The sequence below is a fragment of the Zea mays genome, chromosome 1, assembly GCF_902167145.1.
Source record: "Zea mays cultivar B73 chromosome 1, Zm-B73-REFERENCE-NAM-5.0, whole genome shotgun sequence".
In the NCBI taxonomy this organism is placed as follows: Eukaryota; Viridiplantae; Streptophyta; class Magnoliopsida; order Poales; family Poaceae; genus Zea; species Zea mays.
This window is the reverse complement of record NC_050096.1, coordinates 301,682,468-301,707,544: the sequence shown is the minus strand read 5'-3', so window position 1 is coordinate 301,707,544 and position 25,077 is coordinate 301,682,468. Positions and strand designations below refer to the sequence as shown.

The 25,077-nt window shown below is 44.8% G+C and overlaps 1 protein-coding gene across 1 annotated transcript; it reads right to left on the bottom strand.

Moving 5' to 3' along the window:
* Positions 1-651: 651 nt before the first annotated feature.
* Positions 652-10,552, bottom strand: LOC103645720 (protein DEFECTIVE IN EXINE FORMATION 1). The gene is made up of 13 exons (XM_020547033.2): positions 10,185-10,552; positions 9,362-9,472; positions 8,887-8,969; positions 8,564-8,681; positions 8,310-8,488; positions 7,540-8,018; positions 7,380-7,450; positions 6,623-6,879; positions 5,519-5,700; positions 2,057-2,340; positions 1,836-1,953; positions 1,408-1,590; positions 652-1,318 (listed from the first exon to the last, which is right to left on the bottom strand). Exons 1-13 carry the CDS (start codon positions 10,322-10,324, stop codon positions 1,004-1,006), a joined length of 2,520 nt encoding a protein of 839 aa, XP_020402622.1. The 5' UTR covers positions 10,325-10,552; the 3' UTR covers positions 652-1,003.
* Positions 10,553-25,077: the final 14,525 nt, after the last annotated feature.

Here is a 25,077-nt window from a genome sequence, read left to right as displayed (position 1 = left end):
CCCAAGGCCATACTAGGTTACATGCCTACATCTATGAACTTGGGGACATATTGTCGACAGTATTCTACAACTGCCTCCCCGACATCAAGCTCAAGCATCGAAGGGTCGTGGAGAAGAGCCTCCATGACGTCGAGGGGCCTAACAAAGATAGCCATGCTAAAATCGAGGCACCATCATGCCAGTTCTGATGTCCAATGTGGAGATGGTCAGATAGGCCAACAAGCTTGGAAACTAACTCGATAGGGCCCTCAGGAGTGACACTCGCCGAAGGATGGTAGTCTCCCAACGCTTGGAGAGGTCTTACGCGTGCTAGAAGAAACATGGACAGGAGCAGGGCCAGCGGCAGAGCGCAGCATGTTCACTGTGGCTTCTACAGTATTTTATCTCTATTTGCAGCTGCAGCAGTCCGAACAACTACAACAGTTACAGCTCCATCTGAGGCAGCAGAGGTCTAGACTACGCTAGACCACCACGCCGTCTATGACATGGTGCACTGTCAACATTGCTAGAGCCGGTGTTAGAGGCCACCCCTCCATTGACTATGTGTGTCAATGAAGCCATGTTGGCACCAAAATAGCAAAGTGCGAGGTTTCTCCAATGTCAACAACATCCGCACAGACCCAGGAATGACAGGCTAGCATGAAAACAGGCTTAATATAGGTTTGTTTTCTACTAATAGTTATGAAGAGCGTTTTGACACAGTATCCGAGAGTTTTGCTTCTCCTCTCCGAGTGTCGCTTCTCTTAGAATCTGACAATTACCGTTTCCAAGGCCTACTGTAAACTCTCAATGGTGACAATATGCTTGTTCTTTGGGTGAGCCAATATTGAAAATGGCTGTGTACAAAATTGTTCTGCAGAACTAAATGGGTACATTGTAAAAAATATAACTATAATCCATGAAATGGTTAACTGTTGGGATACTACACTGAACAAGACATTTAGGTCATGGAGATGTTGGGGAGTCACTTCGTCAGCTTCAATGGGTCACCGGCATTTCACCACTAGTCGATATTCCGTGAAAACGATGGCAGCGGCGCACCTTCTTGGGGCCTCAAGATGACGAGAACACCAAACATTCCAAGCATTGGCAGTAGCAGAAGCCATTTCAGCAGCTTATAGTAATGCATGTGGAAGGTGAGTGAGAACTCGTCGGAGAAGTACAGCCCATTTTTATCGATCATCTCCACGACCACAGTTCCAGTAGTTCTAACAGGAACAGTGGGAAGCATCATCCGTTGCTTCCCTGGTTGATGATACACACCACTGACAACAATGCGCCTATCTCCTTGATAATTCCCCGGAACAAGTAAAGTTACCTGAAAATTAACCATAAAACGAGGGTAGTTGAAGTTAGTGTGCATATTTTAGCTCATTCCTCACGTGATACTTTGGGCTCGGAATTTACCGTCACGTTATAAGGAGCTTGCTTCCCATAGGGCACCCTGTACTTGTCAACGATTTCAAACTCTATCCAGAAATTCTTGCCCTCTTCGTCACGGAAGGTCCTGGAACCATGCTTAACATAGATACCTTCACGGTTGTACTGATATGCAGCATTATTCCTTCCTTGGTTTGATGACCTCCATTCCTGCCATCAAATAAAATAGAAGTTTGGTTGAGAAAAGATAGATTGAGAAATTCACGCTATCATGTTAACCAAGCGTTTTACAGATTAAACATCCAAAAACTGAAACAATGAAAACCTTAAAGGGGGTATGTGATTCTGAAGTTCAAGCATATAGGTTGCAAAGGGTTAACCGAGAGATTAATGCTTTATCCGAGATGTGTTATACTGTAAAGTAAAATGAATACCTAAAGAAACAGATTGCCTACCTTAAGCGGATGGTGTGGTGATTGAGTGGAGAAGCAGAAGACGTTGCCATTCATAGTGGTAACAATAAGATCAAGGTCATCTCCACCATCCACGTTATCAGCCAAAACCATAGTGTACCTGACAGTCAAAGTGCAACAATCAGCCCACTTTATGGAAATGATGTACCCAATCCCCAGCAATGATATCAAACATCTAGAAAAGCAAAGAAGATAAGGCATACGAGGTCTCTCCAATGTCAACAACATCTGCACAGCCACTCGATCCCTCAATCAAATATAAATAACCATCAAAGGACGTTGTTGCAAGAGTTAGCCCTTTTGCATTGTCTCCATGTTTGCTCATGTCGAGAAGTAGAACAGGACTCATGATTCTTCCATGTGTTCTATATGGGAAAGGTTGGATTTTTGACCCATCCTTTCCACTAAGAACATAGATGTTTCCTGACACAGTTGGGACCACAACATCAGTGTGGCCATCTCCATTGACATCACCAACAGTAGGTCTCTGTCATCATATGATAATAATCAGACTGCATTGTAAAAACCATGGCCAAGTAATAGCAAAAGAAATATAAAGTAAAGGAAATTGTGGGGTTGAAAGTATATATGATATCTCCTTTTGGCCTGAAACTGGCCTATAATGTCTCAGTCACAGTCAGTCAAAATAGTGCTGACCTCATTTGGGGGGGAGCTTCTGGGGTTTGGAGCTTTCTGTGGAAGCAGAAGCTGGCAAAAAAAACTCTCACAAACAGGGTCATAGGATAATGTTATGGTCGCTAGATCGGTGAAAGATTGGAGAGGGGTATCGATGGGCAGGAACGTCGGCCGGGGGCCTCTGCCCACGGCCGAGCAAGAGAAATCCCTTCTAATTCTTGCCTACTTTATTTCTCATTCATTGTTTACATAAATAGGTCAGCTGGCCGCCCCTATCTAGCTAGAGATCCTTATCTCCTTAAAACTCTCCTAAAAACTCTCAACAACTACTAACTGATAATCTCCCTAGATAATCTCAACTAATCTCCTAGATAATCTCAACTAATCTTTTAATCTTATCTCTAACTATCCTTATCTAATCCCCTTTGTAGGGCTCATGGCTGCTGCTGTCGCAGCCCCTCCGTGGGCCTCCTTAGGCCCTGACACTACACCCCCCTAGACAAGCAGCTCGTCCTCGAGCTACAGCATCCAAAAAACGACCTGTAATGACCTATCATCGAAAAATGAATCTTTTACATCTCGACTCATCTTTAATTTTTCTAGATATACTGCAACTGCAAGCATCATCCTGTGTCCCAAGGAAATGTTGCACAGCGAAGAGGAGGGCGCGAGCTGGAATCACGGAGGTAAAGACACAGCAGCCTTTGGAGGCGGACCCGTGGAGGCCAACGTTGGTGTTGCTTGCAGCAAGTGAATCCCGTGCAGTGCAACCCCTCATGGTCCTACAGCCACCATGCGCAAAGGGTGGTGTGGCTGGAGCAGATGGCGGCGAGGCCAACAGACCCCCTTGTACGAAGGAGAGTAGTCGTGGTAGTTGCACGGTCGCCGCAGATGAGGGCCAGCGTCGGACGGAGCGTTGCAGAGGGGCACCATGCCTTGCAGCCTCTTGTACGCGGAGGTGAACAACCACCACGTTGCTCGGGCGCGCTGGTGCAGCTACGACTCCCCCGCAATGGAGCACCCCCATCATCTGCTTCACCCGCCGACGCGCTAGGAAACTGCGTGCTGCAGCCTGCAAGTGGACGGTAGCCGCCGTCTGTCACGAAGCAAGCACCCTCTCCTGGACATCGCTCTTGGGTTCAAGGGTAGCGGTAATGGCTGCCCCTGATGACGGTAGCGGCCATGGCTGCCCCTGATGACGGGGGCGGTGTCGGCGATGAGGGCACGACAAACGTGGCAGCAAAAGTCGCCACTGCTGCAAGGGAACCAAAGCGCTGTTGGCGCATGATCTTGAATTGTGGCCACGTGACCTCACGCTCGTCGTGTTCCAGCCGCCAGAACCAAGTATGTGCATGGCCGGTGAGGTGATACGATGCCAGCCAGGCCTTGTCGGACTCCAGAGTGCGCTGGTTCCAGAAGAACTACTCGCAACCATTGAACCACCCCAAAGGGTCACCATTGTCGTCGTAGATGGGGAAGGAGGGGGGTGCTGCAGTCGTCGACATGGTAGGGTCGACGCCAGGGGCTGGTACACCGGTGCTGGTATATATGGTTGCCCCTAGCGTCGTAAGCCATGCAGCTGGTGATGAAGACAGCCCTGAGGGCGCAACGCAACTGGTAGGCATCTCGCCGCCCACGAAGATGTAGATGCCGGAGCGGGCGACGACGGCCAGGCCACTGGTGCTGGCGTGCTGCTGGAGAGCGCCATGTTGATTGCATTGAGCCTCGCAAACAGATCGTCGAAGTACGCTTGGTCGGGAACCCAAGGACCCACGAGAGGCAGAGGCGCAGCCGTGGGCCGCTCATACTACGTGACGTTGGTGTAGGGGTTCCGGTAGTAGAGGTAGCCGGTGATGCCGTCGACGAGGCCGCACCAACGACATCGGGTCCGGTTGGGTCTAGGCAACCCGCAATGGCGTGTACAACGGGGCTGCGACGGGTCTTCAGGCGCGTACAACGGGGCTGCACGCCCGGACGAGCCACTACCGCTCGACATCGGGTCCGGTTGGGTCTAGGCAACCCGCAATGGCGCCCACAGCGTGGTGCGGAGGTGGCGTCCCGGCGGCGCGGGGCGGAGGCGTCCCAACGACACGGAGGGTGACGTGACCTGTCGATGTGGTGACAAGACCTGTCGATGTGGAGGTGGAGGCAGCGGCGGTGGACCCATAGCGGCGAGGCCTCCGGTGTGGAAGTGGCCTGGCGGGGGGCGCTGAGTGGGTCGCCGGGCTGCGCGCGAAGGATCGCGCGTCGGCGCTGGCGGGTCGGCTGTACGCGCGCTGGTTGAGGTGTGGTGGTGAGCGACGACGTAGATGTGGCGGACACATGGCGGAGATGTGGTGGCGGCTGCGTGTTGCGGGCGAACAGGGCAGGAACAGACGCGGTGAAAGGGCGATGGGAAAAAAATTGGCTCTGAATACCAAGTGTTATGGTCGCTACTCGCTAGATCAGTGAGGGATTGGAGAGGGGTATGGATGGGCAGGAACGTCGGCCGGGGGCCTCTGCCCACGGCCGAGCAAGAGTGTTTCTCCCTTCTAATTCTTGTCTACTTTATTTCTCGTCCATTGATTAAATAAATAGGCCAGCTGGCCACCCCTATCTAGCTAGAGATCCTTATCTCCTTAAAACTCTCTTAAAAACTCTCAACAACTACTAACTGAAACCTTCCTAGATAATCTCAAGTAATCTCCCTAGATAATCTTAACTAATATTCTAATCTTATCTCTAACTATCCTTATCTAACCCCCCTTGGAGGGCCCATGGTTGCTACTGTCGCAGCCCCTCTGTGGGCCTCCTTAGGCCCTGACAGATAAGTTTAAGCCAAAATGGGAGAATCTCTAAGTAAGCAATCTAAGCAAGATTCTGGATGTATACATTGCTCTGAGCTAAACTAAGAATGCAACTTCAGCACATGCATCAATTGCAGTGCATAGATAATCACACGGAATGTAGCGCCTTGCCATACAGATAGATAATGAGCTAACTAAGCAACCATCAATCAACATCTTACAAAAAAAATACATGAAACTTGCCTGTGGAATCAGACTCTTTAGATGCACTTCCCAGATTTCTTCTCCCTCTGCAGTCCATGCTGCTACATTTCCATGGGAATCAGTGGTAACCATCTCGATTTTGCCATCATCATTGATGTCCGCAGCAATGACTGGTGCGTGAATCTCAGCCATCTCAAGGGGGAATTTGTTCCTAACCTTACCTAATTCACAAAATCCAAATAAGAAGGCACGGGTGCTTTTACGTATATAAACAGCATAGCAGCGCACAGAAAGCAAGAGGATAAAAAAGACAGGAATTCATTGTATTCTAGTGATGATTCAGTGCATTGCAGTATAATTTCCAAAGAAATATGGCATGTCACAGATTTTTTTTCTTTCTCAAACACCCATGGGAGCTGTGTGTCATTTCATTAAGAAAAAAGGGTACCAAATGTACAGCACCACACATAAAAGACACAGAATCCACCACAGCACTACAAAATTTGTATTACCTTTTTTTTCTCCTTTAATCAACCAATGCAATTTTTCTCATAGCCCGACTAGCAAAGCTAGTTCAATATAGACCACTAATTTCATTCGATAGTCTTCTTTTTTACTAGGGTATCAAATGGGAGCTGCATGTCATTTCACTAACAAAGGTACCAGATGTACAACATCACACATACAAGCCACCCAGAACAGAACCCATCATACCACTGCAGAACTTGTATTACCCACCACCCCTCTTTCAATCAACCAATGCGATTTTCATAGATGGACCAACAAAGATTTGATTGAATATAGATCACTAATTTCATTCAGTAGTCTTCTGTTTAACTAGGGAACAAATCCCTTTCCTCTTTTTTCCCAAGCCACGGAATGACGGAATAAATCATATTTTCTTTCAAGGTGGTGCCTTAGCCAAGAATGGAATACTAACCAGTGAAGTGGTGTGTTCTACCCTTTACCAGGGTGGATTATTAGTTATTATACCACTATTTGTGACTACAACAGTAAATACCACTATTCTCGTAATGAAAACTATTATATAGAAACTTGATATGTGCAAAATATAGGAAAAACCAGCTCAAAAAAACTTCTTTTGGATCCAATCCTTAAAATATTAAGAGACCAAAAACTTACCACGATGATCAATAACATAAAACAAGCCATAAGCAGTCCCAATAAGGATGTCCAAATATCCATCACCATCCAAATCAACCACAGTTGGAGAGGAAAACACATGAGCACGGAAATTTACAGCATCCGTGCTCAAATCAAGATCTGCAGCCCATTTAACTTGCCGGGTGTCAAGGTTAAAAACAACTATACTGCTCGCGACATATTTTCCCATGTCAATTCCTTCTAGTTCTTTCGCATGATCTGAATCACGATAATATCTGCCAACAAAAGCCAGCGAAGATAAACAAAATATTCTAAAGTGGTAGTTTGTGGTAGCAAAATATAAAAGAAGACTAACAAACACCTAGCATTGGCACTTAAGATAACACATCATAAGTCCACCAAAAACAAACACCTGGTTTGGCACAATTTTGTTCACAAAAAATCTGCACATACCAGTATTGTGAAAGTAAAGTACAAAATCTGGTGATAAAGCTTATTAAAAAGAATCAGGGAAGCTAAGGTTCAATCTGAATAAGACCTACACATGATAATATAGAAATAAAGTTTTGTGAGTTTGTTCTTGGGACACAGATTGCACATATATTTCTTTTTTTTTCATTTTCAAGGCCACAAGTACAAATTTCATTGATAAACAAACTGTTATGCTTCAATTCTATTATGTAAGTAAACCAAATTTTAATCAATTTGAAGTCATAATTAAGAGGTCATGACTAACTTCAACAGAATGTATTTGTAGCAAAGAGAGAATACTTACTCATGATCAAAGAAGTATGATACAGCAATCACCATTTCTTGTACACCATCTTTGTCAATATCTGCAATTACCTGTAGCAGGAATGAGGATAATAACTCAGAGCCTATTTATGATACGGATATAAAAAAACATAAGCAAAAGCAAATAGGGCATCACTTACTGGGGTGGACAAGATGTGGGCATCTATGCTCACATAATCTTCCTCTTTCTCATGTTCTTGCTCTTTCCAATCCTCATCTCCCCACAAGCGATCATCAACATAGTCATCATAATCATAATTGTACTCATCAGGAAGATCTTCTGGGTCCCGAAACAAGTCAAATGATGCATCTGCATCTTCGTCTAGGGGTTCACTATTTTCAACAGTGGCTGCTGCTTTTGCCCCCGAATCACTTTCATGAGTTTCTGAGCTTCCTGTTTGATCATCACTCTTGTCGGCTGTTTCAAGCAAGCGTCTCTGAGTATGTGTTTGCGATGTATTCTCTGCTTTAGTAGTGACACTAGAGATGCTCTCAGAATGAGTGTCGTTTACATTGTTTGGCAACTGTACATTCTCTTGCACTTGCGTAGAATTAAGTTTTGTTTCAGCTGAGTGTTGCTCGGATGAATTTTTCAGGGCCTCACCTCCCTTCATACTTCCTACAATAATAAGCAAAAGTAAATAACAACAAAACGGATATTTCTTACAAATTCTACAAAAACAAATGCATAGAAGGTTCATATCCACATAAGTTAGTAACTTAGTATAGTTGGTACTGCTGAAACATGCATGCAATTCTTTTTTCCTTAAAGCAAGTCGATGGAATCAGAGAGTTCTGCTAACTGAAACCATCAAACCAAGGTAAGCTTTATCATGAGATTCAAAAACAAGACATTTCTATCAATAAAGTAACATATAAGACTGCACTCCCATAGAAGATTATTGGATACCTGATTTATTCTGATCTATTAGGGGAGTTTCATTAGAAGTAGCCACTTTGGCAATTGAACTGTCATTAACATCTGGATGGGAGCGGTCAACTGGATCTGGATTTAGCCCAACATACCAATCTTTACGTACTTTTCTACGAGGTACCTCAAGCTTGTCCATCATCATATAACCTGACACCCTACATAATAAATAAATAAATATTGCTACATTTGACAGGGATAAACCTGTACATCATAGTCATAGAGTTCCTTACCTAAAGAAATTTACAACACCGTTGTAAGTAGCCAAAGCTATTTCCCGTACACCATCCTTGTCAATGTCATACAGAAGAGGACTTGAATGAACATTTGACTGATGAAATGCAGGCCATCCTGAAAAGTGTATAACAAATATATATTAACAGGAACAATACCCAAAACCAATTTATTTTAGCATGTCCTAAAAGTTCAAGAGAAATCTCCTAAAACTTTTCCAGGAGCTAAAAAGGTATTACGGCATCACTTAAAGTACAGAGAAGACTTCTTTTCAGAATCTGCAAGGAAGAGCTAAGAATGTAAAATGGCATTGAAACAACACCTGGCAGTTTGTCTCCATCAGTGCCTTCAAGAACTTCTAAGTAATGAACAAATGATGGCACCACTACTTCCAATTTTCCATCACTACACAACAGAAAAAGGTTCATCAACAGTGTGTCCATAACGAAATCTTTTGAAGGAAAATGCATTCAAATATTAAGTGAGAGAATGGAAACATATGTGTTTGACCTTTTAAAAACAACTTTGTGAAAACTGCATATAGCATTCACTTGACTGGTGGTTTGGGAGACAAAAAAATTAAGTACAAGAAACAATATGGTCTGATATATTGTAATGGCAATGCTGTACTCATTCAATTTTGCATAAAACACTAACAGTTACAGAATGCTTGTTGTGAAGCTGACATTGTTTCATGCATGACGCAATATCCTCACAAGAGCAAAACAAATGAAAGACTAAATGATTAAGGTGTTCAGCAACAGCAAAAGACAGACACCAAATTAAGTGACAAATACCTGTTGATATCAGCGATCAAAGGAGTTGCATAAATGCTGGAACTAACTTCAGTCTGCCATCTCAGCTCCACATGCTTCGGACATTTGGTTTTCAATAAAGCATCTTCATCTCTATAACACAATGTATAGATAAACTTATTGAGTGTGTTAATCAATTCATATAGACAGCCAGTATTACTTTACTTGACTTTAAAAGGTGTGATTTTCAATTCAGATAGTACTTAAGCATGTGTCAGAAATTTAGTGACAAGCATAATTAAACTTACATCCTAAGTTCACTTTGGCAGATGGCAACTTAGATGAAATTAGTTGGATGCATATAAGCTATTCTAAAAAGAAGTTTCACCTACTTTTGCAGATGTTAACTTAGCTGAAATTAGTTGGGTGCATAGAAGCTATTCAAAGAAGAAGTTTCACCTTGGCAGCTCTACTTTCTAATTCTTGCGTTGATGCACTTTCAAGCTATTCAAAAGACGCCATAACGCTCAGACTCAGAGCAAACAGCAGTTGCTCACTTTCACTATCCACTATACGACGTGGTGCTTAAACCCCCCGAATCACTCAAAACCAAATGCGAAATTGAGACCACGAGACTCAACGAACAACAAACAGGTGATCACTAGACAAATCCAACGCCCAAATCAATTTCAGCGGCACGCTCGCGTATTAGCACCCAAAGGCAAAGCTCGTTGGTCTCATAACCCGCAGCACGCCCAAAACGACACCAGCGGCATGCGCGCCAGGATCCAGCAGCAACCCCAAATCTAGAGCGGCTCGTAAACCGCGGATGGGAGGGATTTTGGGAGAAGCGCGCGGTGCTCACAAGTGGGGGTAGGCGAGCATGTCGTCGCTGGCCTCGCGCTGCCGGAACTTGTTGGTGGAGTTCTTCGCCTGCTCCGCCGCCGCGGCGCCGGCGGCCACGAGGAGGGCGCACGCGGCGGCAAGGGCCAGGAGGGGACGCATCTGCGGGTAAGTCTTCAGCTCCTCCCTAGGGCAGGGCTGACGCGGCCGCGCCGGGTGCCGGGAGGCGGGCGCAGGGGAGAAGGGGGATCTCGCGCGGTTGCGGTGGGCGAGTGCGACTAGCGGGGCGGGGGCAGTGGCCAAGCCAAGCGAGGGAGCAGGAGCACGAACCAGACCGAACCAGCCGATCGGAAATGCCAGCGCCCACTATCAGGTATATTACGGTCTTAATTATTAGGGCATGTACAACCCAGATACTGCTGCACTGTACTTCAAGTACAAGATACAACTAAAACACAACATAATACAGTGGTCATGTCTAAAACATGTGTCTTACGATATTCATTGTACCAATCAGAGTATTCAATAAATTAAAGTGACCAATCAGATAGTCTCCTGTCTCGAACATAGAGCTAAGGGTCTGTTTGGTTGAGCTGTGGCTGTGAAAAAAGTTGCTGTGGACTGTGAGCTGTGAAAAAAGCTGTTGTAGGCTGTGAGCTGTTAAAAAGCTAAAAACCGTTTGATGAAAACCACTAAAACTCGTTAAAAATTCTTCGATATATGTTTTTATAGTTCCATCCGAAAAGCCACTAAAAGCAAGTCCAGGGGTGCTTTCAGATTTGCACTACGAGAAAGTCGGCTTTTAGGAAAAGCTGCTTCCTGGATCCAGCCCTTTGGTTGGCTTTTGGCTTTTAGGGGGCAAAAGTCAAAGCCAAAAGTCAAACCAAACACACCCTAAGACACTGTGTCTTCGTCAAGATATGTGTCTTGAGTTTTTTTACATTCACCCCCCTAGACACACTGTAAGACACAACTTAAAACACCCACTGTACATGCCCTTAAGGTATACTGAGATATAACTTAACTAATTTATAAATCAATATCTCTACTACTAATTATGTGTGGACGGTGCATGGTTCTGCCCCGCCGCGACACCGTGCCCCCGCGCCCGTCTCTCCGAAGCTGCCCGCGTCTCCACCCAAGACCCCGACCCACCCCTGTTGTGAATCATCTAGGCCTCTTTGGTAATGTTTTGGTAATTAATGACAACTGTTTGTGGACTAACGATTCTTGGAGAAATAAGAATGCAGGGTTGGACCACATAGAACAGGAAATGTTGAAGAATCATACGCATTAGTTGTGGATCAGATGAAGGGAAAGGTATAATATAGGTTTCACTTTTGCCGGTCATGAGGAGTTTAGAGAAGATACCTGACCGGATTAGTAGGCTAGATAGTCGTACTATTAAGAGGGGTCAATGACTCAGATCTGTGTAAAACTTAGTGCCTCATAGAGCATCAAGTAGTTGCATTTGCATGAGGACTAACAGTGCTTCTCATTTCGTGAGTTAAAAGTTCATTCAAAAGCATGTTTGAAAATTGCGAAGTCTTGGTCGCGCGGACTGTCCGGCCCTTGGGGGTGGACCGTCCGCGATCCTCCAGAGGGTCCGAAGTCTGACCATTTGTGTTGACACTGTGTTCTATTGCACTGCGGACCGTCCGGGCCTTAGGGCCGGACCGTCCGCAGTCCTGACCAGAGGAAGGTGGCTTCGGGTCAGTCCCTGAATTATAGGCGGACGGTCCGCCTGTGAGGGGCGGACGGTCCGCATGTGTCTAACTCGTTTTTGGACAGGGACTGTGTGTTTTTATAGATTTGTACTACGGACGGTCCGGGGGACCAGTCCGGACAGTACTGTCTCAGGTCGCGGACGGTCCGGGATTTATAGCCGGACGGTCCGCGTGTGTTAACTTCTCTTGATCCGAGGCTCGGGTGTTTCAGGCTGCCAGGTCGCGGACGGTCCGGCCCTGGAGGGCGGACTGTCCGGACCCACCTTTTGTGTCAGCTCTGACAAGTTTCAAACGGTCAATATAGCCGTTACTTGTACGGCGAACCGTCCGGCCCTAGGGCGCGGACGGTCCGCGTGTGCGCAGAACTGCCCCCTTTTGCACATAACGGTTGGTTTTAGATGGGGGACTATAAATAGAAGGGTAGCTCGTGTGAGAGACCTCTCTTGGCCATTCCTTGCACACATTGAGCTCACTTGTGATCCTCCAACTCACTCTCTCACACTCTTTGCTTGAGATTGCATTCTAGTGAGAGATTGAGGGTTTCTAGTGCATTTGCATCATTTGGTGATTCTTGAGGCACTAGGTGGTACACCGAGCAAGCGTCGTTGGCTTGTTACTCTTGGAGGTTGCCGCCTCCTAGACGGCTCGGGTGATTGTCTCCGTCGAGCTCTCCAAGAAGATTGTGGAGAAGCCGCGGTGTTGATTGTGAGGGGTTCGCGCCTACCTCGCCGGAGCGGCAAAGGTGACATTAGTGGAATCGAGGTATTGAGTGATTTCTTGTCCACTTGGCTCAAAGATCAAGTCGTGTCTTGATAGAGGAGCAAGTGAGAGCTTGAAGTCCACCTCAACGTGGATTAGGGGTGATCGGCAAATCACCGATACCACGGGATAAATTTCGGTGTCTATTCCTTCTAGCATTACTTATTGCCTTACAATTGATTAGTGTTTTGCTTATTGTTCTTCAAGTATTCAATCTCCGTAGTTGTCTTTCATACATTGTTTACTTATTGACACTAGTAAATTTATTTCTCTTGTTGTACTGATTAAATTTACTTAGTATTGTTGTTTTTAGTCAAAACCGTCTATTCACCCCCCCTCTAGCCGGTGTCCTAGATCCTACAAGTGGTATCAGAGCCGAGGACTCCATTGTTTGTGGATCTAATCATCCCGGAGTGGGACAAAATGGCTAGTAACAACAATGTGCACATTGGGAAGCCACCGCACTTTGATGGAAACAATTATGATTATTGGAAAATAAGAATGTCAATGCATCTTAGAGCAATGGGTGGAAAAATTTGGCCAATTGTTAGAGATGGATTTGTTGTATTGAAGGAAGATGAACCATCCGTTAGTGATAATGAGAATATCCTCACAAATGATCAAGCCATGAATGTTTTTTATGATGCTCTTGATATAAATGAGTTCAATCGTATCAAGAATCTCACAACCGCTCATTAGATTTGGATAAAACTAATGGAGATTCATGAAGGAACTACAATTGTGAAGAGTGCCAAACTATATGTGTGCAAAGGGAAGTTTGAGCAATTTATTATGAAAGAAGATGAGAGTGTATCCGATATGTTCAATCGGTTGAATGAGATAGTAAATGAACTCAAAGGACTTGGTTTTAATGTACCGGATGTGGATTTCACACACAAGTTCCTTAGATCACTTCCGGAGAAATATGAGACTATTGTGACAATGCTAGTAAGGAGTGATCTATCTACAACTTCTCCAACCGAAGTATTGGGAGAAATTCTCACTCAAGATATATTTAAGAAGTCACAAGCCGATGCTTTAAGTTTGGCAAAGAAGGTGAAAAATGAATCTATTGCTCTCAAAGCCAAGGCCTCAAAGGCAATTGAAAAAGAAGATAGCAATGATGAAGGAAATGAAAGTGAGAGCGATGGTGACATGGCTTTATTTGTAAGGAAATTCAATAAATTCATGAAGATGAAAAGAGGCCAACCTAGAAGAGGTCAAACATCTAGAAGAAATGCTTTCAATGATAGAAAATGTTTTGAGTGTGGGGAACCCGGTCACATTGCCATGAATTGCCCAAGCAAGAAGAAGAAGGGCAAAGATGAAAGTGACAAGAAGAAAAAGAAATACTATAACAAGAAGAAAGATGGCAAAGCCTACTTAGTTGAATGGGACTCGGATGATAGCTCGGATGATGATGATGATGACACCTCATCCAAGCTTAATGCCGGAATTGCCATCAAGGAAGCTCCCTCACTCTTCTCATCCCCCCATTGTCTCATGGCAAAGGGAGATGCTAAGGTAAAAATCATCACCGATTTAAATGATATAAAAGATGATGATGATATCGATGATGTTGATGATGATGGCTATTCATATGATGATCTTGTTAGAATGTTAGGTGAGGCCGATGACTACATGCACAAAGAAAAAGAAAAATTTAAGACCTTGAAGGAATTGTATAAAAACCTCCAAGTGTCTTTTGAGGAGCTCAAGACCTCTCACAATGACCTCAAAGAAAATTGTGAGAAGCTTGCGGATGCTCAAAAATCATCTATTGTGCATGAAGTTGAGGTGGTCACTAAGGATGTTGGAGTCACTTGTGACTTACTTGATAGTCTTACAAGTGAACCACTACCTACTAACTCTATTTGTGATAAATGCAAAATTTCTCTCAATGATAACATTGCTCTTGATGAATCAAAAATTATTGTTGAGAATGAAGTGTTAGTGGATAGAATAAATACTCTAACTCATGACCTAGAAAAGGCATATGGTGGTAAGACTAAATTGGATTTCATATTGGGAAGTCAACGATGCTCTCTTAACCGTGAAGGTCTTGGATATGTTCCCAAGAAAGGAAAGAATGCTTTTGTAAAGCAAAAGACATTGTTTGTGAAAGAATGTGACAAAGTGTGTCACAAGTGTCACAAAAAGGGACATGTTAAGAAAAATTGTCCCAAGTTCAAACATGTATCCTCCACTTGTTTTGAGCATTGTTATGTTCTTTCTCATAATGCAAAAGGTGTTCATGCTAAATTTGTTGGTACTTCAATTGTTGGAAACAAAAAGAAAGCTATTTGGGTGCCAAAGACCTTGGTCACTAACATCCAAGGACCCAAGCAAGTTTGGGTACCTAAAAGAGATTGATTTCCTTTTGTAGGTAAACTACAAGGCGGGAGGGAATCATTGGGTGTTGGATAGTGGATGTACTCAACACATGACCGGGGATATGAAGATGTTTACCCAAATGAGTGAGGAAGATTGCTCAAATTATGATAGTATCACATTTGGAGATAATCGTAAAGGAAAGGTTAAAGGTTTGGGTAAAATTGCTATCTCAAATGATCATTCTATATCAAATGTGTTATTGGTTGAGTCTTTGAATTTTAATTTACTTTCCGTAGCTCAATTATGTGATTTAGGATTTTGTTGCAATTTCACGGTTGAAGATGTTATTATCTCTAGTGTTGATGGTAGCAATCTTAAATTTAAAGGTTTTAGACATGAAAATCTTTATCTTGTTGATTTCTCATCTAATGAGGCAAAGCTCACAACTTGCCTATTTTCAAAAGCTTCACTAGGTTGGTTATGGCATAGAAGACTTGGTCATGTTGGGATGAAGCAACTCAATCGGTTAACCAAGCATGACTTAGTTCGAGGCTTAAAAGATGTGAAGTTTGAAAAGAACAAATTGTGTAGCTCTTGTCAAGCCGGTAAGCAAGTGGCAAATACTCATCCAAATAAAAGTCAAATGTCCACTCATCGACCTTTGGAATTACTTCACATGGATTTATTTGGGCCCACATCTTTTGTAAGTATTGGTGGTAATTCTTATTGTCTTGTGATTGTGGATGACTATTCAAGATTTACTTGGGTTTATTTTCTACGAGACAAATCCAATGTGTTTGAAACATTCAAGTCATTTGCTATATTGGCCCAAAATCAATTCGATTTCGACATAAAAAAGGTTAGAAGTGATAATGGGTCGGAATTCAAAAATGCAAGAATTGATCAATATTGTGATGACAAGGGTATCAAACATGAATTCTCTTCCAAATATACCCCGGAACAAAACGGTATTGTTGAAAGGAAGAATAGAACTCTTATTGACATGGCTAGGTCTATGTTAGCGGAATATAGTATATCGGATTCTTATTGGGCCGAGGCAATAAATACCGCTTGTCATTCATCAAATAGACTATATTGTCACAAGCTCTTGAAGAAAACTCCATATGAATTGCTCATTGGTAGAAAGCCAAATATATCATATTTTAGGGTATTCGGTTGCAAATGTTATATTTTGATAAAGGGGAGCCGGCTTTCTAAATTTGAGAAGAAATGTGATGAGGGTTTTCTTCTTGGATATTCATCAAATAGTAAGGCTTATAGAGTCTTCAACAAAACTCATGGTATTATTGAGGAAGCATATGATGTTGAATTCGATGAAACAAATGGGTCTCAAGATGAGAGTGAAAATCTCGATGATGTTGGGGGAACTCAATTGATAAATGCAATGAAAACAATGGCCATTGGTGAAATAAAACCAAAGGAAGATGATGATGAAAATAGCGTGGTTGTCATTCCTTCATCCTCAACTATAAATGAGGAAGATCACCAAAGCCAACAACTCAATGAAACCATGGATACTCATGATCAAGGTACTTCAAGACCTTCGGTTCCTCCTAATGCTTCAACAAGCAATTATCAAACGGTATCAAGAATTCATCATTCCATTGTGAAGGATCACCCGGTTGATCAAATTGTGGGTGATATTAGTAAGGGTGTTCAAACTCGCTCTCGCATAGCTTCATTTTGTGAACATTTCTCTTTTGTATCTTGTATGGAACCTAACCGTGTAGATGAAGCTCTACTTGATGTTGATTGGGTGAATGCAATGCATGAAGAATTAAATAACTTCGCTCGAAATGAAGTTTGGGAGCTTGTTGAGAGACCAAAGAACCACAATGTTATTGGTACAAAATGGGTGTTTCACAATAAGCACAATGAAGATGGTGTGGTAGTAAGAAACAAGGCAAGATTAGTTGCACAAGGATATACTCAAATTGAAGGATTGGATTTTGGGGAGACATTTGCTCCCGTAGCAAGATTAGAAGCAATCCGGATTCTACTTGCTTATGCTTGTGCACACAATATCAAGCTCTACCAAATGGATGTAAAGAGTGTCTTCCTAAATGGTAAGATTAGTGAACTAGTGTATGTTGAACAACCTCCCGGTTTTGAGGACCCCAAAAGACCTAACCATGTGTTCAAGCTTTCTAAAGCTCTCTATGGGCTTAAGCAAGCTCCACGCGCTTGGTATGAAAGGCTTAGGGATTTCTTGCTTTCCAAAGACTTCAAAATTGGGAAGGTTGACACTACTCTATTCACTAAAAGAATTGGCAAAGATTTATTTGTCTGTCAAATCTACGTTGATGATATTATTTTTGGATCTACTAATGAATTATTTTGTGAGGAGTTCGGAAAAATGATGTCAAAAGAATTTGAAATGTCTATGATAGGAGAATTGAGCTTCTTTCTTGGCCTTCAAATCAAACAATTGAAAGATGGAATTTTTATAAGTCAATCAAAATATTTGAAGGACATGCTCAAGAAGTTTGGTTTAGAAAATGCTAAGCCTATCAAGACTCCAATGGCAACAAATGGTCATCTAGACTTAGATGAAGGAGGTACTATGGTTGATCAAAAATTTTATCGTTCAATAATTGGTAGTTTGCTTTATATTACCGCATCTAGGCCCGATGTTATGTTTAGTGTATGCATGTGTGCTCGATTTCAAGCTTCTCCTAGAGAGATTCACTTGAAGGCCGCTAAAAGAATTCTAAGATATTTGAAGTATACTCCCAATATTGGTCTATGGTATCCCAAAGGTGCTCAATTTGAATTAATTGGATATTCGGATTCGGACTATGCGGGGTGCAAAGTTGATAGAAAAAGCACCTCCGGTTGTTGTCAATTTCTTGGTAGATCTCTTGTTTCATGGTCTTCTAAGAAACAAAATTCGGTTGCTCTATCTACCGCCGAGGCGGAATATATATCGGCCGAAAATTGTTGTGCTCAATTATTATGGATGAAACAAACCTTATTGGACTATGGAATTATTTTCAAGAATGTGCCTCTCATGTGTGACAATGAGAGTGCGGTAAAATTGGCTACCAATCCGGTCCAACACTCAAGAACCAAGCATATTGATATACGGCATCACTTTTTAAGGGATCATGTTGGCAAGGGAGATATCTCTATTTATTCCATTGGCACCGATGATCAATTAGCAGACATTTTTACAAAACCTTTGGATGAAACAAGATTTTGTTCTCTAAGAAGTGAAATGAATGTGATCGATATCTCAAATGTGGCTTGAAGTTGATCACACATGTGTCGTCTTGCATCTCGGGTCTAAGTATGCTCTTTATGCTATTTATTTGGTATTATTTGTGCATTTTTCATTTCTAATTGCTCTAGATAGTTTAATTCAAAAATTTTGCATTACTCAATTACATCATATGTATATGCATGCATACCAACTCTTGGATTGGTCAAAATGTCCATATATGAGCACCAATTCGGATTTGAAATTCAAAATCAGAAAGTGGACAGCAATTGGAAAAATGAGTATCAGGCCGCGGACCGTCCGCCCATGGACCGCGGACCGTCCGCAGCATCAGGAAATGGACAGTCTGATCAGCCTCGCAGACCGTCTGAGATCATCAGGGCGCGGACCGTCCGCCGCCCCAGCGCGGACCGTCCGCGACAGGGCAGTAAAAAGGGCAGTGGCCGCAGACTTGCCAGTTGTGCTCATTCGCTTGTTCACTCTTGCTCTCCACTCGCCAAATATTCTCCTGTGTCGAGTGTGCGCGGACGGTGAAGTAAAGTTGCGCGCGGACAGTCCGGCAGCTTGTGGCAACATTCCATCAACATGTCTTCATCACGGTATCTTCAAATCTTGTGGATTTCATCAAATTTCTTCAACTTTGAGATTATTTGGGTTTCCTCTCTGATCTGAAATTGAGCAGTGGGTTTCAAAATCTGATTGGTGGGATTGATAGTTCTCCTCAATATCAATGCTATGCAAAATTTTGAACTTGTTTGGCTGGGTAATCTCTGCAAAATCATCAAATTAAACTTTTGTGGCGGCTAGGGTTCTTTGGAATCGCCCCTGGTCGGTCGCGGACCGTCCGCCTGGTGGACGCGGACCGTCCGGGCCTCTGGCGCGGACAGTCCAGCCCCCTAGCGCGGACAGTCCGGACCCTGGCAGAGCATTACAGTTCCATTCCTTTTTATAGTGGTGATTGGTATCAATTATTTATCTATGGATGTCTGTCACATTGTTGCAGTGGTTTTGGTGGTCTTCGCAAGAAACTTGCAGGTCGCTTTAAATCCAAGCGCCCTCGTGGAAATGATGATGATTATACACCTACCACTGATTCAGAGGCCCAATCCTCAGCTGGGGGCACTGAATCCATGGATGTTGAAGATTTTCCTCATGTTCATCCCGATTACCCTATTGATACCCAAGGATGGACTTTTCCAAAGCGGAGATTTTCTATGGCTGAGTACTGCTCTAGACGGACTGTGAACCAGTATACTCTGCCATCTGATACAAATATCCAGTTTTTCCACACTCAGCTGCAGTTTGATGTCTTTTGGGGCACCCTGGTGGATACAAATTTTCATAAGCATCAGGTGATTGATTGGTCCTTCTTGCTAAGTCAATCAGTCATGGAGGGTCTGATCCCCAAGTTTGAAACATGTGGACTATATCAGTTTATGGGACAACGCACAGATTTCAATGAAATGGCTGTTAAGCAATTCCTGGCTACCTCTGAGATTGATATTGAAGAAGAATCTATCACCTGGATGACTGGCTTCAAGCGCTATTCTGCTTCTTTTGCTGACTTTGCCGCTGCCAACAGTCTGGACTATGGCACCATTTCTGCTGGGCTGGATCTTTATACTGAAGATAATTTTGAGGATTTTGTGCAGTTTTATGAGCCAGCCAGGCTCGGTATACCCAGGAGGTTTGGAGAGACAGCAGGACTCAGACATCATCCTGCTGTCATCAACAAGATTGCCAGAGTCACCATTCTTCCCAAGAGTGGTGATAAGAGTAAAATTCGAGATAAGTTCTGGAACATAATCCAGCACATCATGAATGGTGAAGTCATGAACATTGTTCTTTTCATGATGAGGCAGCTTAATGATTTGAAAATGGACAAGAATCAAAATTTGGCATATGCTCCATACATTATGGCTCTCATCAAATCCAAGACAAGATTTGAGGGCCCATGCGAGATTGTTCACACCTCATTCAGGCCTTTTAAGAATGAGATCGGGTTTCTCACCAGGCCACTCACTCCCTTCCCAGATGATGAGGAAGACCCTGGCTATGAGGGTGGAGCAGCTCCTAATGTTGAGGGACAGCAGATGCCTCCTCCTCCACCTCCTCCTCAGCCTCAGCACTATTGGGAGCCTGCTCCAGGATACTTTGATCCTTATTTTCACACTATGCAGCAAGGGCTTGAGACTCATATTGATACTCGCTTTGAGGGCCTGATGACACATGTGGATCACCGCCTCGATGACATGCAGTCTCGCTTTGACAGTAACTGGGATGCGCTCAACTCTGAATTTTCTGACTTTCGTGATCAAATTCACACTAATGTCACTGATCACATCATGTCCAGGCTGAATAATATGCAACAGAGTTTTCAAGATAACATGGGTGCTCTTTCTAGTCAATTTGACAATCTTTCTACAAATGACAACATGCATGATATAAGTCAGAGGCAGCAGCAGCTCCAGCAGGATTTTGGCCAGTTCTCCTCCCTGTTTGACACCTTCAGCACTCATTACTACAACATGCATCCTCCGCCGAGTGATCAGTGAGGCCTCTCCTTTGTGGCAATTGATGCCAAAGGGGGAGAGAAGTGATGAGAAGTTGTCTGGCATCTCCTTCAGGGGGAGTTGGTGGTTCTATGTGGACATTAAGACCATGCATATGCATTTTACCTTTTCATGCCGCTTGCATTAGTTTATGTCTTACGCATTTGGAACTTGGTTTGATCTATTAACTCTATGTCGTATGTCTGTGGACTATTATCTGTAATATTCTGTGGGATGAACTATGTTTTAGTTCAAATTACTCTGTGGTTGGTTAATCGAGGTGTGATTATAATTGCTGCGCTCACTCTACGGATCATCTCTTGTATGCCTCGATAACCATAATTGTAGGAAAGTCTCCATCAAGCTCCAATATATTATGTGTGTTATATCTTTAACTTCAAATAATCCTGCACACACTTAGGGGGAGCCTTTCTTACATACTGAGTTTTTATTGGGATTTATCTATCTCTTGGACAGAACTTCAAATCAAGATAAGTCCTATGAAACTCATCTCCAAGATCTATCTTATACCTTAGGTATGAGAGAGATTTGGAGAAACAAAACTTCTCTTTAATATACCATGTGGTGTTGTCATCAATTACCAAAAAGGGGGAGATTGTGAATCATCTAGGCCCCTTTGGTAATGTTTTGGTAATTAATGACAACTGTTTGTGGACTAACGATTCTTGGAGAAATAAGAATGCAGGGTTGGACCACATAGAACAGGAAATGTTGAAGAATCATACACATTGGTTGTGGATCAGATGAAGGGAAAGGTATAATATAGGTTTCACTTTTGCCGGTCATGAGGAGTTTAGAGAAGATACCTGACCGGATTAGTAGGCTAGATAGCCGTACTATTAAGAGGGGTCAATGACTCAGATCTGTGTAAAACTTAGTGCCTCATAGAGCATCAAGTAGTTGCATTTGCATGAGGACTAACAGCGCTTCTCATTTCGTGAGTTAAAAGTTCATTCAAAAGCATGTTTGAAAATTGTGAAGTCTTGGTCGCGCGGACTGTCCGGCCCTTGGGGGCGGACCGTCCGCGATCCTCCAGAGGGTCCGAAGTCTGACCATTTGTGTTGACACTGTGTTCTATTGCACTGCGGACCGTCCGGGCCTTAGGGCCGGACCGTCCGCAGTCCTGACCAGAGGAAGGTGGCTTTGGGTCAGTCCCTAAATTATAGGCGGACGGTCCGCCTGTGAGGGGCGGACGGTCCGCATGTGTCTAACTCGTTTTTGGACAGGGACTGTGTGTTTTTATAGATTTGTACTACGGACGGTCCGGGGGACCAGTCCGGACAGTACTGTCTCAGGTCGCGGACGGTCCGGGATTTATAGCCGGACGGTCCGCGTGTGTTAACTTCTCTTGATCCGAGGCTCGGGTGTTTCAGGCTGCCAGGTCGCGGACGGTCCGGCCCTGGAGGGCGGACTGTCCGGACCCACCTTTTGTGTCAGCTCTGACAAGTTTCAAACGGTCAATATAGCCGTTACTTGTACGGCGGACCGTCCGGCCCTAGGGCGCGGACGGTCCGCGTGTGCGCAGAACTGCCCCCTTCTGCACATAACGGTTGGTTTTAGATGGGGGACTATAAATAGAAGGGTAGCTCGTGTGAGAGACCTCTCTTGGCCATTCCTTGCACACATTGAGCTCACTTGTGATCCTCCAACTCACTCTCTCACACTCTTTGCTTGAGATTGCATTCTAGTGAGAGATTGAGGGTTCCTAGTGCATTTGCATCATTTGGTGATTCTTGAGGCACTAGGTGGTACACCGAGCAAGCGTCGTTGGCTTGTTACTCTTGGAGGTTGCCGCCTCCTAGACGGCTCGGGTGATTGTCTCCGTCGAGCTCTCCAAGAAGATTGTGGAGAAGCCGCGGTGTTGATTGTGAGGGGTTCGCGCCTACCTCGCCGGAGCGGCAAAGGTGACATTAGTGGAATCGAGGTATTGAGTGATTTCTTGTCCACTTGGCTCAAAGATCAAGTCGTGTCTTGATAGAGGAGCAAGTGAGAGCTTGAAGTCCACCTCAACGTGGATTAGGGGTGATCGGCAAATCACTGATACCACGGGATAAATTTCGGTGTCTATTCCTTCTAGCATTACTTATTGCCTTACAATTGATTAGTGTTTTGCTTATTGTTCTTCAAGTATTCAATCTCCGTAGTTGTCTTCCATACATTGTTTACTTATTGACACTAGTAAATTTATTTCTCTTGTTGTATTGATTAAATTTACTTAGTATTGTTATTTTTAGTCAAAACCGTCTATTCACCCCCCCCTCTAGCCGGTGTCCTAGATCCTACATCTGCCTCCCTCGCCGCAGCGCTCGCGCTCCCCCGCGACAGCCGCCATGCGCCCTATCTCTGCCGTGCCTACGCCTCCTCCCTCGCCCGCCCGAGACCCGCCACACTCCCTCTACGCGTCTGCCTCCTCCTCGGCCCGGATCCCGCCGCCAGCGCCTGATATGGAGATGAAGGTGTCGGCCTCCGATGAAACCCTAGCTGTCGTCTTGGACCACCTCAAGCCCCACACCGTCGGCACCTTCCTCCCCCTTCGCCGCGTCGGCCCTCAATCTGCGTCCGCGACAGGTACCCCTCTGCCCCGGATCGTCGCCCCCGCCCTCGATCCGTGTCCGCATTGTGGCGTCCATAGTCTCCATGGAAGGCGAGGCCACACGTGGATTGGGTACCCCTCTGCCCCGGATCGCCGCCACCGCCCTCGATCCGCGTTCGCGCTCCATCCCTTGCCACAGACCGAGTAGGAACAGGAAGCGTCGACAGATCCACTTTGGGAGAAAAGGAAGTGAAAGGGAATTAGGCTTACACCTAGTTCCTAAATAATTTTGGTGGTTGAATTGCCCAACACAAATATTGGACTGACTAGTTTGCTCTAGTGTATAAGTTATACAGGTGGAAAAGGTTCACATCTAGCCAATAAAAAGACCAAGTGTTGGATTCAACAAAGGAGCAATAAGGCAACCGAGGGCACCTCTGGCTGGAGGCACCGGACTGTCCGGTGTGCACCGGACAGTGTCCGGTGCGCCCGTAGACTTCGTTTTCTACCCTTCGCCAGAGGACTTCGACTTCAACCCTTCGCCCTCGGGAATTCGCGGAGGCCGGCGCGCTATAATTCACCGGACTGTCCGGTGTGCACCGGACATGTCCGGTGCGCCAACGAACCGCGGCCTCCGGAACTCGTCATCCTCGGGTTTTCACGACAGCCGCTCCGCTATAATTCACCGGACTGTCCGGTGTGCACCGGACTGTCCGGTGTGCCAGCGGAGCAACGGCTCTCTGCGGCGCCAACGGCTCCCTGCGCAGCATTAAATGCGCGCGCAGCGCGCGCAGACGTCAGGGCTGCCCATACCGGTGCACCGGACATCAAACAGTGCATGTCCGGTGTGCACCGGACACCTTGGCAGGCCCACAAGTCAGAAGCTTCAACGGTCAGAATCCAACGGCAATGGTGACGTGGCAGAGGCACCGGACTGTCCGGTGTGCACCGGACTGTCCGGTGCGCCATCGAACAGAGGCTGCCAGCAACGGTCACTTTTGGTGGTTGGGGCTATAAATACCCCAACCACCCCACCATTCATTGCATCCAAGTTTTCCACTTCTCAACTACTACAAGAGCTCTAGGCATTCAATTCTAGACACATTCAAAGAGATCAAATCCTCTCCAATTCCACACAAAACCCTAGTGACTAGAGAGAGTGATTTGCCGTGTTCATTTGAGCTCTTGCGCTTGGATTGCTTCTTTTCTTTCTCACTTGTTCTTGAGATCACAACTCCATTGTAATCAAGGCAAGAGGCACCAATTGTGTGGTGGCCCTTGCGGGGAAGTTTTGTTCCCGGCTTTGATTAGAGAAGAGAAGCTCACTCGGTCCGTGGGACCGTTTGAGAGAGGGAAGGGTTGAAAGAGACCCGGCCTTTGTGGCCTCCTCAACGGGGAGTAGGTTTGCAAGAACCGAACCTCGGTAAAACAAATCTCCGTGTCTCACTTGCTTATTCGCTTGGGATTTGTTTTGCGCCCTCTCTCGCGGACTCGTTTATATTTCTAACGCTAACCCGGCTTGTAGTTGTGTTTATATTTATAAATTTCAGTTTCGCCCTATTCACCCCCCCCCCTCTAGGCGACTATCAATTGGTATCAGAGCCCGGTGCTTCATTAGAGCCTAACCGCTCGAAGTGATGTCGGGAGATCACGCCAAGAAGGAGATGGAGACCGGCGAAAAGCCCACTACAAGCTACGGGAGCACTTCATCGGAAGAGTCCCGCACCAAAAGGAGGGAGAAGAAGAAG